This window comes from Cherax quadricarinatus, chromosome 96 (genome assembly GCF_038502225.1).
Source record: "Cherax quadricarinatus isolate ZL_2023a chromosome 96, ASM3850222v1, whole genome shotgun sequence".
Taxonomy (NCBI): Eukaryota; Metazoa; Arthropoda; class Malacostraca; order Decapoda; family Parastacidae; genus Cherax; species Cherax quadricarinatus.
The window spans coordinates 4,643,140-4,658,546 of NC_091387.1; the positions used below are offsets into that span (position 1 = coordinate 4,643,140).

The 15,407-nt window shown below is 42.3% G+C and overlaps 1 protein-coding gene across 4 annotated transcripts in view; it reads right to left on the minus strand.

Annotated features, from left to right (window-relative positions):
- Positions 1-15,407, minus strand: part of Polr3F (RNA polymerase III subunit F) — a 52,287-nt gene that overhangs the window by 6,302 nt on the left and 30,578 nt on the right. For 3 of the 4 annotated variants that reach the window (XM_070105043.1, XM_070105044.1, XM_070105042.1), the window contains 5 exons: positions 12,282-12,399; positions 10,795-10,896; positions 6,728-6,898; positions 3,465-3,592; positions 733-856 (listed from right to left, as the gene is read on the minus strand). In XM_070105043.1, coding sequence (XP_069961144.1) covers positions 733-856; positions 3,465-3,592; positions 6,728-6,898; positions 10,795-10,896; positions 12,282-12,399 — 643 coding nt within the window. The remainder of the gene's footprint in view (positions 1-732; positions 857-3,464; positions 3,593-6,727; positions 6,899-10,794; positions 10,897-12,281; positions 12,400-15,407) is intronic. The other variant, XM_070105045.1, reaches the window with a different exon arrangement.

Sequence of the window (15,407 nt, forward strand, 5' to 3'; positions counted from 1 at the left end):
TACTGCTGTACATTAACATCTCCCTTCAAGGCAGGTGAAATTGCAGATCTAGAGAATGTACAGAGAACCTTTACTGCATATATAAGTTCTATCAAATACCTTAACTACTGGAAATGCTTGGAAGCACTTAACTTGTACTCACTGGAGTGCAAGCGAGAGAGATACATCATAATCTATACCTAGAAAATCCTAGAGGGACTGGTCCCTAATCTGCACACAGAAATCACTCCCTATGAAAGCAAAAGACTTGGCAGGTGGTGCAACAAACCCCCAGTGAAAAGTAGGGGCGCCACTGGTACACTACGAGAAAACACAATAAGTATCCGGGGCCCAAGACTGTTCAACAGCCTCCCACCAGCCATAAGAGGAATTACCAATAGATCCCTGGCTGCCTTCAAGAGGGAGCTGGACAGATACCTAAAGTCAGTGCTGGATCAGCTGGGCTGTAGTTCGTACACTGAACTACTTGCGGCCAGCAGTAACAGCCTGGTTGATCAGTTTCTGGTCCACCACGAGGCCTAATCATGGACAGGGCCACAGGGGCATTGACCCCTGGAACACCCAGGGGCCAACAACCTCCAAGTACAAGCAGCAAGAAGCAACACAGTTTACAACAGAATACAATATCTTCCAGCAACACACAAAAGTTTACAACAGAATACGAAACAATTCCGAAACACAGTTTTCCCCGAGAACCCTCGACGTCAGGAGTAAATCTGAATGGACGTTTACCTTGGTGATGCCCAATTCGGTGATGTGTTTCAAGACATCCTTGGAAGCAACGTACGATGCGTTTCTGACAGCTATGGGGCCGCCAGCCACCTGTCTGGCTCGCACTGCTCTCTGCTCCAGGAACCTGTGGTGAGGAATTGGTGTGAAAATTAGTATGAAGGTTACTGAACGGAATCTTACTAAATGTAGAAAGTTATTAAATATGAAAACTTAAACATAAAAATTACTAAATGAAAGAAGCAGGATGATTTACAAAAGCTAAAATATCACTGATAAAAGTTGAAATACAGCCTCTCCTCACTTAGCGACGAATTCATTTAACAATGTGGTCTGGTCTTAGGAACAGAACTCCGTCATTAAGTGAGGAGAGGCTGTAGTATTTAAAAAGAGAGAAATTGAAACTGAAAAACAAGGTATGAAAAAGACTGACATACGGGAGTCTGGAAACAAAAACTGATCAATGCTTTTGCATCAATTCAAAGAGGCAAACGACAACTTCGACAACGTTGGAAATGTTGCAAATGTCGATGAGGAACAATATGCATCGAGAGCCAAGTAAACGACCCAGACCATTTATGACCCAGTCGATCTTATAGCGTTCACAACACGTTATCCTTCTAAAATTAGGCCTAAATCAAATTTAATTTAGGCCTGGTTTACTAAAGAAATAATTACTAACATATTCAGTATTAAACACTGCATAATTATATTTTGTGGGATAAAAATAAACTGGAGAGTGACTATCACAACTATCAGAGAAAATAGTCAACTTCCATATAAGGGAGTTTTATAGTTAATGTACAGCATACACTGGGTAAGTTGTACCTTTACCTTCTTTATTATTTATATTTATTACAATATAAAATCTCCTCCAACACTGCTGGTTTAACACCCACCTCCAACACTGCTGGTTTAACACCCACCTCCAACACTGCTGGTTTAACACCCACCTCCAACACTGCTGGTTTAACACCCATCTCCAACACTGCTGGTTTAACACCCACCTCCAACACTGCTGGTTTAACACCCATCTCCAACACTGCTGGTTTAACACCCATCTCCAACACTACTAGTTTAACACCCACCTCCAACACTGCTGGTTTAACACCCACCGTCAACACTGCTGGTTTAACACCCACCTCCAACACTGCTGGTTTAACACCCACCTCCAACACTGCTGGTTTAACACCCATCTCCAACACTGCTGGTTTAATACCCACCGTCAACACTGCTGGTTTAACACCCACCTCCAACACTACTAGTTTAACACCCACCGTCAACACTGCTGGTTTAACACCCACCGTCAACACTGCTGGTTTAACACCCATCTCCAACACTACTAGTTTAACACCCACCTCCAACACTGCTGGTTTAACACCCACCGTCAACACTGCTGGTTTAACACCCACCTCCAACACTGCTGGTTTAACACCCACCTCCAACACTGCTGGTTTAACACCCACCTCCAACACTGCTGGTTTAACACCCACCTCCAACACTGCTGGTTTAACACCCACCTCCAACACTGCTGGTTTAACACCCACCTCCAACACTGCTGGTTTAACACCCATCTCCAACACTGCTGGTTTAATACCCACCGTCAACACTGCTGGTTTAACACCCACCTCCAACACTACTAGTTTAACACCCACCGTCAACACTGCTGGTTTAACACCCACCGTCAACACTGCTGGTTTAACACCCACCTCCAACACTACTAGTTTAACACCCACCGTCAACACTGCTGGTTTAACACCCACCGTCAACACTGCTGGTTTAACACCCACCTCCAACACTGCTGGTTTAACACTCACTTCCAACACTGCTGGTTTAACACCCACCTCCAACACTGCTGGTTTAACACTCACTTCCAACACTGCTGGTTTAACACCCACCTCCAACACTGCTGGTTTAACACCCACCTCCAACACTGCTGGTTTAACACCCACCTCCAACACTGCTGGTTTAACACCCATCTCCAACACTGCTGGTTTAACACCCATCTCCAACACTACTAGTTTAACACCCACTGTCAACACTGCTGGTTTAACACCCACCGTCAACACTGCTGGTTTAACACCCACCGTCAACACTACTGGTTTAACACCCACCTCCAACACTGCTGGTTTAACACTCACCTCCAACACTGCTGGTTTAACACCCACCTCCAACACTACTAGTTTAACACCCACCTCCAACACTACTAGCTTAACACCCACCGTCAACACTGCTGGTTTAACACCCACCTCCAACACTACTAGTTTAACACCCACCTCCAACACTACTAGTTTAACACCCACCTCCAACACTACTAGCTTAACACCCACCGTCAACACTGCTGGTTTAACACCCACCTCCAACACTGCTGGTTTAACACCCACCTCCAACACTGCTGGTTTAACACCCACCTCCAACCCTGCTGGTTTAACACCCACCTCCAACACTGCTGGTTTAACACCCACCTCCAACACTGCTGGTTTAACACCCACCTCCAACACTGCTGGTTTAACACCCACCTCCAACACTGCTGGTTTAACACCCACCTCCAACACTGCTGGTTTAACACCCACCTCCAACACTGCTGGTTTAACACCCACCTCCAACCCTGCTGGTTTAACACCCACCTCCAACACTGCTGGTTTAACACCCACCTCCAACACTACTGGTTTAACACCCACCTCCAACACTGCTGGTTTAACACCCACCTCCAACACTACTGGTTTAACACTCACCTCCAACACTGCTGGTTTAAAACTTCAACAAACTCAGAGTCAAAGTGCTGGTCAGAGTACCAGGCTCCACCAGTCAGGGAGCGGTCTGGCTCCAGGTTATACAGCAAATACGTCTTCTTCTTCGGCGCCTAAAATGAAAAACGTTTGTTAGGCGTTGCAGTCCAAGATTGCAATCATGAGACACAGGATGATATTATTGATGTCATTGATGATATTATTGATGTCAGTGATGATATTATTGATGTCACTGATGATATTATTGATGTTACCAATGACATTTTCGATATTATTGATGATATTACTGATGTCATTGATGATATTATTGATGTCATTGATGATATTATTAATGTCATTGATGATATTATTGATGTCAGTGATGATATTATTAATGTCATTGATGATATTATTGATGTTACCAATGATATTTTTTATATTACTGATGTCATTGATGATATTACTGATATCATTGATGTTATTACTGATGTTACTGATGATATTACTACCCAGAGGTCAGTGACACTACCCAGAGGTCAGTGACGCTACCCAGAGGTCAGTGACGCTACCCAGAGGTCAGTGACGCTACCCAGAGGTCAGTGACACTACCCAGAGGTCAGTGACACTACCCAGAGGTCAGTGACGCTACCCAGAGGTCAGTGACACTACCCAGAGGTCAGTGACACTACCCAGAGGTCAGTGACACTACCCAGAGGTCAGTGACACTACCCAGAGGTCAGTGGCACTACCCAGAGGTCAGTGACACTACCCAGAGGTCAGTGACACTACCCAGAGGTCAGTGACACTACCCAGAGGTCAGTGACACTACCCAGAGGTCAGTGACACTACCCAGAGGTCAGTGACACTACCCAGAGGTCAGTGACACTACCCAGAGGTCAGTGACACTACCCAGAGGTCAGTGACACTACCCAGAGGTCAGTGACACTACCCAGAGGTCAGTGACACTACCCAGAGGTCAGTGGCACTACCCAGAGGTCAGTGGCACTACCCAGAGGTCAGTGACACTACCCAGAGGTCAGTGACACTACCCAGAGGTCAGTGACACTACCCAGAGGTCAGTGACACTACCCAGAGGTCAGTGACACTACCCAGAGGTCAGTGACACTACCCAGAGGTCAGTGACACTACCCAGAGGTCAGTGACACTACCCAGAGGTCAGTGACACTACCCAGAGGTCAGTGACACTACCCAGAGGTCAGTGACACTACCCAGAGGTCAGTGACACTACCCAGAGGTCAGTGACACTACCCAGAGGTCAGTGACACTACCCAGAGGTCAGTGACACTACCCAGAGGTCAGTGACACTACCCAGAGGTCAGTGACACTACCCAGAGGTCAGTGACACTACCCAGAGGTCAGTGACACTACCCAGAGGTCAGTGACACTACCCAGAGGTCAGTGACACTACCCAGAGGTCAGTGACACTACCTAGAGGTCAGTGATGCTACCCAGAGGTCGGTGATGCTACCCACATGTCAGTGACACTACCCACAGGTCAGTGACGCTACCCACAGGTCAGTGACACTACCCACAGGTCAGTGACGCTACCTACAGGTCAATGATGCTACCCACAGGTCAGTGACACTACCCACAGGTCAGTGACACTACCCACAGGTCAGTGACACTACCCACAGGTCAGTGACGCTACCCACAGGTCAGTGACACTACCCACACGTCAGTGACACTACCCTGAGGTCAGTGACACTATGCAGAGGTCAGTGACACTATCCACAGATCAGTGACACTACCCACAGGTCAGTGACACTACCCACAGGTCAGTGGCACTACCTACAGGTCAGTGACACTACCCACAGGTCAGTGACACTACCCACAGGTCAGTGACACTACCCACAGGTCAGTGACACTACCCACAGGTCAGTGACACTACCCACAGATCAGTGACACTACCCACAGATCAGTGACACTACCCTGAGGTCAGTGACACTATGCAGAGGTCAGTGACACTACCCACAGGTCAGTGACACTACCCTGAGGTCAGTGACACTACCCACAGGTCAGTGACACTACCCTGAGGTCAGTGACACTACCCACAGGTCAGTGACACTACCCTGAGGTCAGTGACACTACCCACAGGTCAGTGACACTACCCACAGGTCAGTGACACTACCCACAGGTCAGTGACACTACCCACAGGTCAGTGACACTACCCACAGGTCAGTGACACTACCCACAGGTCAGTGACACTACCCACAGGTCAGTGACACTACCCACAGGTCAGTGACACTACCCACAGGTCAGAGACACTACCCACAGAACAGTGACACACTACAAGAGGACCACAACATGTTTCATACAGGAAGTCAAAGTCATCTATTATATTTTAGATTTTGCCAAGAAAGTTGCTAGTTCATTGTGTACCTCATATCCATCCTGTGGATGGTAGCACATGCGGATACACAATAGGCCTAGGAACTAGTCCTGAAAAGGGTTTACAGGAGTGCATCTGGATTTATATCTACAGTTCACTTATATGTTACAAGCCAAGCCATTATAGGTAATCTGCATAATATATCTGTCATCTTACTGTCATTAATAAGATATCTTGACATGTCACATTGGTTGTTATACTATCTCTATATAATACTGTCTATCTCTTATTATATTGTCTATCTGTATATTATAGTGTCTATCTCTATATTCCTCAATAGGTGGACAATTAAACACATAATGTTCAAGACAGTGACCATAGGACTGACTACATACTTTACATTTGGCTTGATTATCATGTGTGTTTGTCAAACTGTCAGAAGTACTTGTAACCAAGACTAAGCCAGGCTACTACAACATGACACTGTCAGAAGTACTTGTAACCAAGACTAAGCCAGGCTACTACAACATGACACTGTCAGAAGAACTTGTAACCAAGACTAAGCCAGGCTACTACAACATGACACTGTCAGAAGTACTTGTAACCAAGACTAAGCCAGGCTACTACAACATGACACTGTCAGAAGTACTTGTAACCAAGACTAAGCCAGGCTACTACAACATGACACTGTCAGAAGTACTTGTAACCAAGACTAAGCCAGGCTACTACAACATGACACTGTCAGAAGTACTTGTAACCAAGCCTAAGCCAGGCTACTACAACGTGACACTGTCAGAAGTACTTGTAACCAAGCCTAAAAGTGGCCACTACAACATCATAACCAAGCCTAAAAGTGGCCATTACAACATCAATGTTCACATTGCAAGTTGCGCCATAAACATCCTTATCTAGCACTTACCGCGACTGAATTAAAGCTCTTGATAAGCTTCTTGCTCTCCAGCTTCCTCAGCACTTTCTCCACGGTGTTGAGGTGGAGGTTGCTCCTGGAGCGTATCTCCCGGGCCCATATGCCTTGCGTCCCGCACTCTTCGATTATCTTGTAGACAACCTGAGCATAAAAAAACAGAATCTTTTGAGGAATGAGACATCTTTTGCTCCCAATCCTATTAAAAGATAATTTAGTATGGGGGAAAATGTGAGAGGTTGTAATGTTAAGGTAAGCTTAAGCTTGCCCAAATACTCTGCATATTGTTATAATCATGGGGAAGCGCTAAAACCGTAGGATTATACAGCGCCTGTGTGTGTGTATGGGGGGCGGGATGGAAGGTATTCAGGCTTAATTCAGGGAACTAGAGCGCAAATCTAATTCCCTAGATCAAGAGCCCCTCACCAGCATCAAGGAACCTCCCTTGAGAGGAATGCTCTGCATAACCATGAACTTTCTGCGTACATTCGTGTCAATCATTCCTATATAAACGATGTATCATGTGGAAATAAGCTTGAATTTGACAAAGAGCTATTGATTGAATGATGGTGAATATGTTTCATTCTTCAGGTCACCCTATGGTGGTGGGAAATGACCGATGTAGTAAAATGAAAATGTAATGAGTCATCAGACTCAGCTAAGTGTATATATGAGGACCATGCATTTTCAGCACCTCTTTTCAGTGTTCCATAATTTTCATTTGTTTTCAACTGAGCCATTGTTCATTATTAAATAACAAAAAACGGCACAATACCGTGACTGGAACGATGCACAAATAACCCGCACGTAGAAGAGAGGAGCTTACGACGACGTTTCAGTCGAAACGTCGTTGTAAGCTCCTCTCTTCTATGTGCGGGTTATTTGTGTATTGTTCATTATGTTCGGTGCTTTTACCGCTTTTCCACCATTTTTGTACAACAGTTGTGTAAGGGAAGGGTGACCGGCGCCATATTTTAAAGGTAGGTATTGTATGTACTGTGCATTTATTTTACTTCCGTATCTCTTTTTTTTACAACTAGCTGTATTGAGCACTTAATATATAATAGTATAGACACATTATCAGGTGTATTAGATGTACAGTGAACCCTCACCTAACGATATTAATTGGTACCCGAGAACGAATATCGTTAGGCGAGTTTTTTAGTGTTAGCCGAGGCAAAAGTTAGTGTTAAAATGTATCGTTAGGCGAATTTAACGTTATGCGATGCGTTCGTTAGGCGAGGGTCCACTGTATTTGGTAATGAAAAAACTCTCTTTTCTAGCCGCTGATGATTTTTGCTTGCCAGACGGGGTCAGGAGCTCAAGAACTGTACAAACGGGGTCATCCTGTGTGTATATTAATGCCACTCTGAGAAAATGGTGTAATAAAAAATTAATTGAATTTACAAGTATTATAAATGTACTGACTCATAAAATCATAATACCACAAGTGCAAACAAACTACAGAACAAGAGGGGTTTGAAACCAAGGCAAGTGAGTCATGAAGTTTCAGGATTCCCTAACCATGAGTTCAATCCCCACCTGTTCCATGGTTTCATAAATGTATTCGTTGTCTGAAAAATATCACGTACAGTGGTACCCCGATTTTCGGACACAGTTCATTCCAGAAGGCTGTTCGAGTGCCGTTACCGAATGAATTTGTTCCCATAAGGAATAATGTAAATTAGATTAGTCCGTTTCAAACCCCTAAAAATACACTTACCAAAGCACTTACAATAATACATTTACATAACTGTTCGAGTTGGGACCTGTTTGAAACTCGGGATACCACTGTATTTAACACTTGTTTGGTTTCAAAACTTACAAATATGCAAGCATACTTCAAAGTTAACTTAATTATAACATTGCAAATTAAACTCGCAGTAAAATCCACCATTTAGTGAACTTCGGAAATCCGGAACAAAATCCGGCGAGTCGAGAGATTCAGAAATGATGGAGATAGTTGTCTGGTCACAGAATTATTCATTACATTAAGTTCTCAACTTACAAACACATTAAGAATTTCCTGTATTGTTTATAATTTTTTTTTATTAACACATTGGCTGATTCCCACCAAGGCAGGGTGGCCCGAAAAAGAAAAACTTTCATCATCATTCACTCCATCACTGTCTTGCCAGAGGAGTGCTTTACACTACAGTTATAAAACTGCAACATTAACACTCCTCCTTGTGTATATCCTTATTATATCATTAGTGTGTATAATATCATTATTATATTACTACAGTACAGTGGACCCCCGCTTAACGATCACCTCCAAATGCGACCAATTATGTAAGTGTATTTATGTAAGTGCGTTTGTACGTGTATGTTTGGGGGTCTGAAATGGACTAATCTACTTCACAATATTCCTTATGGGAAAAAATTCGGTCAGTACTGGCACCTGAACATACTACTGGAATGAAAAAAGTTCGTTAACCGGGGGTCCACTGTATATGCAGTATAATAAAATAATAATGGTAATGGTTATAATAATATAATAATGATAGTTACATTATTATGCCCAGTACGTATATTCATAAGTTGAGGACTTCCTGTATTGCTAAACTTACAGCAAAAAACAATTAAACTATATGTCTATAAAGAGGCTACAGTACATTACACAATCAAGGTCACTGTCATATATAAACTATAGAAAGCTCCTTATTGGTCAGTTATTGAGAGGGATGACTGGAATATACACGTGGTCCTTGACTTACTATGCGGTTACATTCTGACAAATTCATTATCAGTCAAAAATATCCTAAGTCGAATATGAATACGTGCTAAATAAGTAACTACTGTCACCGAATAAGTAAATAAATAATTACCGTAACTAGCTAAATGTAAGTTTATGTAGGTATACACAAATACAATTAACAGATTATCATACATAGCAGCATATGTGTAGAGAAACTGGGATAACCCAAAAAAGTGAGACAAAGTACAGCCTCTCCTCACTTAACGACGGAATTAGGTTCCTAAGACCACATCAGTAAATGAATTCGTTGCTAAGTGAGGAGCATAGTATAATGGTAGTGAGTTTGTGTCAACCATCTTTGATACTGTTTTAATGTTACCTTTGCACCATTTATAATATTTCTGGTATATTTTAAATGTTTGTACAGCAGTGTAGCGTATATTGTAATAAACAGAATTGAGGAAATCAGCTCTAATATACTACATTATTTAGGTATAAATACTGGTCAGAGAGCCTGTCCTAAGTCTGAGGCGTCGGTAAATGAGTACGTCGCTAAGTGAGGAGAAGCTGTAGTTTATTTCCAAGTTAGGGATTTGCCACCTTCATGCTGGTTAATTATCTTAAGGTTCATCTCCGCAGTAATTACTTTTGCACCATTGTAAAGTCAAAATAAGTCGAGAAGCACCTGTACTGAAAAGTACATAAATGAATACAAGTTTATCCTATCAATAAACGAACAGCACTGTACTATACAGTACAAAAAAGTTTTACAGTACAAAAAAGTTTTACAGTACAAAAAAGTTTTACAGTACATTGATTTGATTACCCAAGGATGATTACTGAATGTGCATTGCTACTGTACCATTGGAAAGTTGAAATATTCTTAGCTGAACCATTGTACGTAGAGGGGTGCCTGTATATAAATTTAATATTATTAAAAAATGGTTTTAAAAACTAGTCAGAGGCATTTTCTGACATGCACGTACTTCTTTTTTTGAGCTAAAATATGGGGAAGTGGAACAGAATTCTTCGGTAAACCACGTGTGTCATAAGAGGCGGCTAAAATGCCAGGAGCAAGGGACTAGTAACCCCCTTCTCCTGTATACATTACTAAATTTAAAAGAAGAAACTTCAGTTTTTCCTTTTGGGCCACCCCGCCTCGGTGGGATACGGCCGGTGCGTTGAAAGATGTTGATTATTACACTTTTAATCGTATATGAAGATAATTTACAATTTTTTGAACTAGTTCCTGCTTTTCACTAAAACTAAAATATTCTGACCTAAAATCCATTACACCCATGGGGTTAAAACTGAAGGATAAAGCTGAGGAATAAATGATAATTACAAAAATAATGATAATTACCTGCTCTTCCGGCTCGGCTCCCTTAATTCTGTGGACGCTGCCCGGGTCCCGGAGCTTGAACACCAACACATCGTCGTCTTTCTTTAGCATGTCTATACGACACTGAAAAGCAATATTCAGGGTGAAACAATACTGTCAGTGTGTTATTTAACTAACAAAATTAAAAATATTTAAACACATTACGAATCCTGTATAGCCTGGAACCTAACCTGCTGTATAAGAGAGGCCCTACAGTAGTCTGGAACCTAACCTGCTGTATAAGAGAGGCCCTACAGTAGTCTGGAACCTAACCTGCTATATAAGCATGGCCCTACAGTAGCCTGAAACCTAACCTGATGTATAAGCATGGCCCTACAGTAGTCTGGAACCTAACCTGCTGTATAAGAGAGGCCCTACAGTAGTCTGGAACCTAACCTGCTGTATAAGAGAGGCCCTACAGTAGTCTGGAACCTAACCTGCTGTATAAGAGAGGCCCTACAGTAGTCTGGAACCTAACCTGCTATATAAGCATGGCCCTACAGTAGCCTGAAACCTAACCTGATGTATAAGCATGGCCCTACAGTAGTCTGGAACCTAACCTGCTGTATAAGAGAGGCCCTACAGTAGTCTGGAACCTAACCTGCTATATAAGCATGGCCCTACAGTAGCCTGAAACCTAACCTGATGTATAAGCATGGCCCTACAGTAGTCTGGAACCTAACCTGCTGTATAAGAGGGGCCCTACAATACTCTGGAACCTAACCCGCTGTATAAGAGGGGTTCTACAATACTCTGGAACCTAACCTGCTGTATAAGAGGGGCCCTACAATGCTCTGGAACCTAACCTGCTGTATAAGAGGGGCCCTACAATACTCTGGAACCTAACCTGCTGTATAAGAGGGGCCCTACAGTACCCTGGAACCTAACCTGCTGTATAAGAGCGGTCCTACAGTAGCCTGAAACCTAACCTGATGTATAAGCATGGCCCTACAGTAGTCCGAAACCTAGCCTGCTGTATAAGCATGATCCTACAGTAGCCTGGAACCTAACTTGCTGTATAAAGATTCAGATTGTTTATTTCAGAATAATACAATATTTATACAGAGACGGGTGACATTTAGATGTGCATGCAGGAAGCCCCTTACTATGCAGAATATTTCAGGCAAACTTAAGCCTATCTTAAGATTAACAGGGCAATAATTAATTGATTGCTTATATATACGGTCTCTAAGCAGCTGTAGCAATAAGTTTGGAATTACAATTAACGCTTTTATTGTTAATTTTTTTTAAGGATGACGGGTTGGCTTATTATTACAGGTAATGAAGATTCTAACATATTTTGAATACGTTCAATAATGAGAATAAGAGGTCTGCCTGTATATTAAGAGGATAGACACGTGTATAATAGGCGTTTCTTCTTTTCAGGTCACCCTACCTCGGTGTGTCAAGAAAAGATTTATTTTCTTAACATACCCTGCCTGGTGTGTTAAGAAATCATTAATACTTACATTTGCTAAAAGTTTATTGATGACTTCAACAATCTGTGCAAGCTTTAACTCAGGCATGTCGTTCTGGATGATCTGGTAGGTGATCCCTTGCTTAAACTCCTCGCACAACTGGATCACTCTGCAACAAGTACGTCTCTCATCGTAGGTGTCACCTCAAGCTATTTTTATTTGCTTAATATATACCTTAATATATACCTTAATATACCTTAATATATACCTTAATATACCTTAATATATACTCTACATACCTTAAGCAACTTCTGCTTCTAACACTGACATTGCTTTTGTTACTCTGTAGACCTTAAGCAACTTCTACTCTCCTAACATTGATAATGTTTTTGTTACTCTATATACTTACTGTATTTTCCAGCATATAAGGTGCACGAGCATACAAGACGACATTTGAAAGCAGTTATAACACAACGTTAGTAAACAACCGCTGAAGCGTAACACAAAGTCTACCCTTGACCCTCACCTTGAGCATACAAGGTGCATGATGATTTACCAAGACTTTTTTGTGTGGAAAAATGCATGCTTTATATGCAACAAAACACAGTAGGTCATTTGCTAAATGTAAACTATTTAGATTAGGTTAAAAGTTAATCTTAAGTAACCAAGTTTAATGAATTATAACATTCATCACTGGGAACAATGCACAGAGGCTTGATTTTATTTTTGTGTACCATGAATAATGCATAAATGAGTGTAAAGAATGTTTATACAGCAGTGTACTGTACAGTGGACCCCCGGTTAACGATTTTAATCCGTGCAAGAGGGCTCATCGTTATGCGAAATAATCGTTATGCGAATGAATTTTCCCCATAAGAAATAATGGAAATAAAATTAATCCGTGCAAGACGCCCAAAAGTATGAAAAAAAATTTTTTTTACCACATGAAATGTTAATTTTAATACACACAAACTGAAAAAGGCATGCACAATTAAATGACACTTACTTTTATTGAAGATCTGGTGATGATTGATGGGATGGGAGGAGGGGAGAGCATTATCTTCTTACTGTTTAGAAGGGGAATCCCCTTCCATTAGGACTTGAGGTAGCAAGTCCTTTTCTGGGGTTACTTCCCTTCTTCTTTTAATGCCACTAGGACCAGCTTGAGAGTCACTGGACCTCTGTCGCACAACAAATCTGTCCATAGAGCTCTGTACCTCCCGTTCCTTCAAGACTTTCCTAAAATGGGCCATAACATTGTCATTGAAATAGTCACCAGCACGGCTTGCAACAGCTGTGTCAGGGTGATTTTCATCTATAAAGGTTTGCAGTTCAACCCACTGTGCACACATTTCCTTAATCTTTGAAGTAGGCACAATGGATTCCACAACTGGCATAGGCTTCTCAGGGTTAGCCCCAAACCCTTCAAAATCTTTCTTAATTTCCATACTAATTCTCACCCTTTTTACCACAGGGTTGGCACTAGAAGCTTTCTTGGGGCCCATGGTCACTTATTTTCCAGAAACAGCACCGAAAACACTGTAATAATACGAAATATTCCGAGTGTATGCTTGGATGTTACCGCGGAGGCTGGCTGGTAAACAATGGGACGGCCGGCACATGTGAGGGCACATTGGACGCGTCTCGGACGAAAATCGGTAAGCGGGTTTTTAATCGGTATGCGCGGCAAAAATTTTGCGATAAAAGTAATCGGTATGCGGAAAAATCGCTATGTGATGCCATCGTTATGCGGGGGTCCACTGTATATTGTAGTAAACAGAGTTGAGAAAATCAGCTCTAATACACATTATTTAAGTATAAATACAGGTCAGAGAGCCTGTCATAAGTCCGAGGCGTTGGTAATCGAGTACGTCGATAAGTGAGGAGAGGCTGTATATAAATATATATATATATATATATATATATATATATATATATATATATATATATATAGGAGGGGTGTTGATATATTACTGTTTCTTAACCGTACTGTCGACACGCCTCTGGGAAGACAGTGATGGAGTGAGTGATGATGAAAGTGTTTCTTCTTTTTTCAGGTCACCTGCCTTGGCAGGAAACAACCGATGTGTTAATAAAAAAATTAATAAAAGAATCCGAAACACACAAATATGAAGATGGCAAAGAGTTACCAAAGAAAAAAATCGGAGGGGTTATGAGCAGTTGTTAAACCAGTATCTTATATAGGATTAAGTTTATTTAGGTACAGGTCCATGTAAGTACAGTATAATTATCATACGTAGTAACATGGCATAACAAGTTAGTCAGTGACTTATTTCTACTGGTGTATACCTGGAGAGGGTTTTGGGGGTTAATGACCCCTGTGGCCTGGTCTGTGACCAGGCCTTGTAGTGGATCAGAACATGATCAACCAGGCTGTTACTGTTGGCCACACGTAAACCAACATAGGAACCACAGCCCGTCTGGTCAGGTACTGCCTGTGTGTGTCTGTCCAGTTCCCTCTTGAAGACAGACAGGGGTCTTGAAGACAACCAGGGGTCTTGAAGACAGCCAGGGGTCTTGAAGACAACCAGGGGTCTTGAAGACAGCCAGGGGTCTTGAAGACAGCCAGGGGTCTTGAAGACAACCAGGGATATACAGTGGACCCCCGGTTAACGATATTTTTTCATTCCAGAAGTATGTTCAGGTGCCAGTACTGACCGAATTTGTTCCCATAAGGAATATTGTGAATTAGATTAGTCCATTTCAGACCCCCAAACATACACATACAAACGCACTTACATAAATACACTTACATAATTGGTCGCATTGGGAGCTGATCGTAAACCGGGGGTCCACTGTATTTGTAATCACCCTTATGTATGCTGGGAGGCAGATAAACAGTCTTGGGCCTCTCAGTGTACTCATGGCACCCATGCTTTACATTGGAGGGATGCTGCTCTGCCTTGTAATGTCTAATATTATTCCACCCATGACTTTATCACGGATCATTTGAGAACAATATAACAATGTCACTCCATGGAGAAGTGGAACAGAATTCTTCCTCCGTAAGCCATGCGTGTTGTAAGAGGCGACTAAAATGCCAGGAGCAAGGGACTAGTAACCCCTTCTCCCGTATAAATTACTAAATTTAAGAGAAACTTTCGTTTTTCTTTTTGGGCCACCCCGCCTTGGTGGGATACGGCCGGTGTGTTGAAA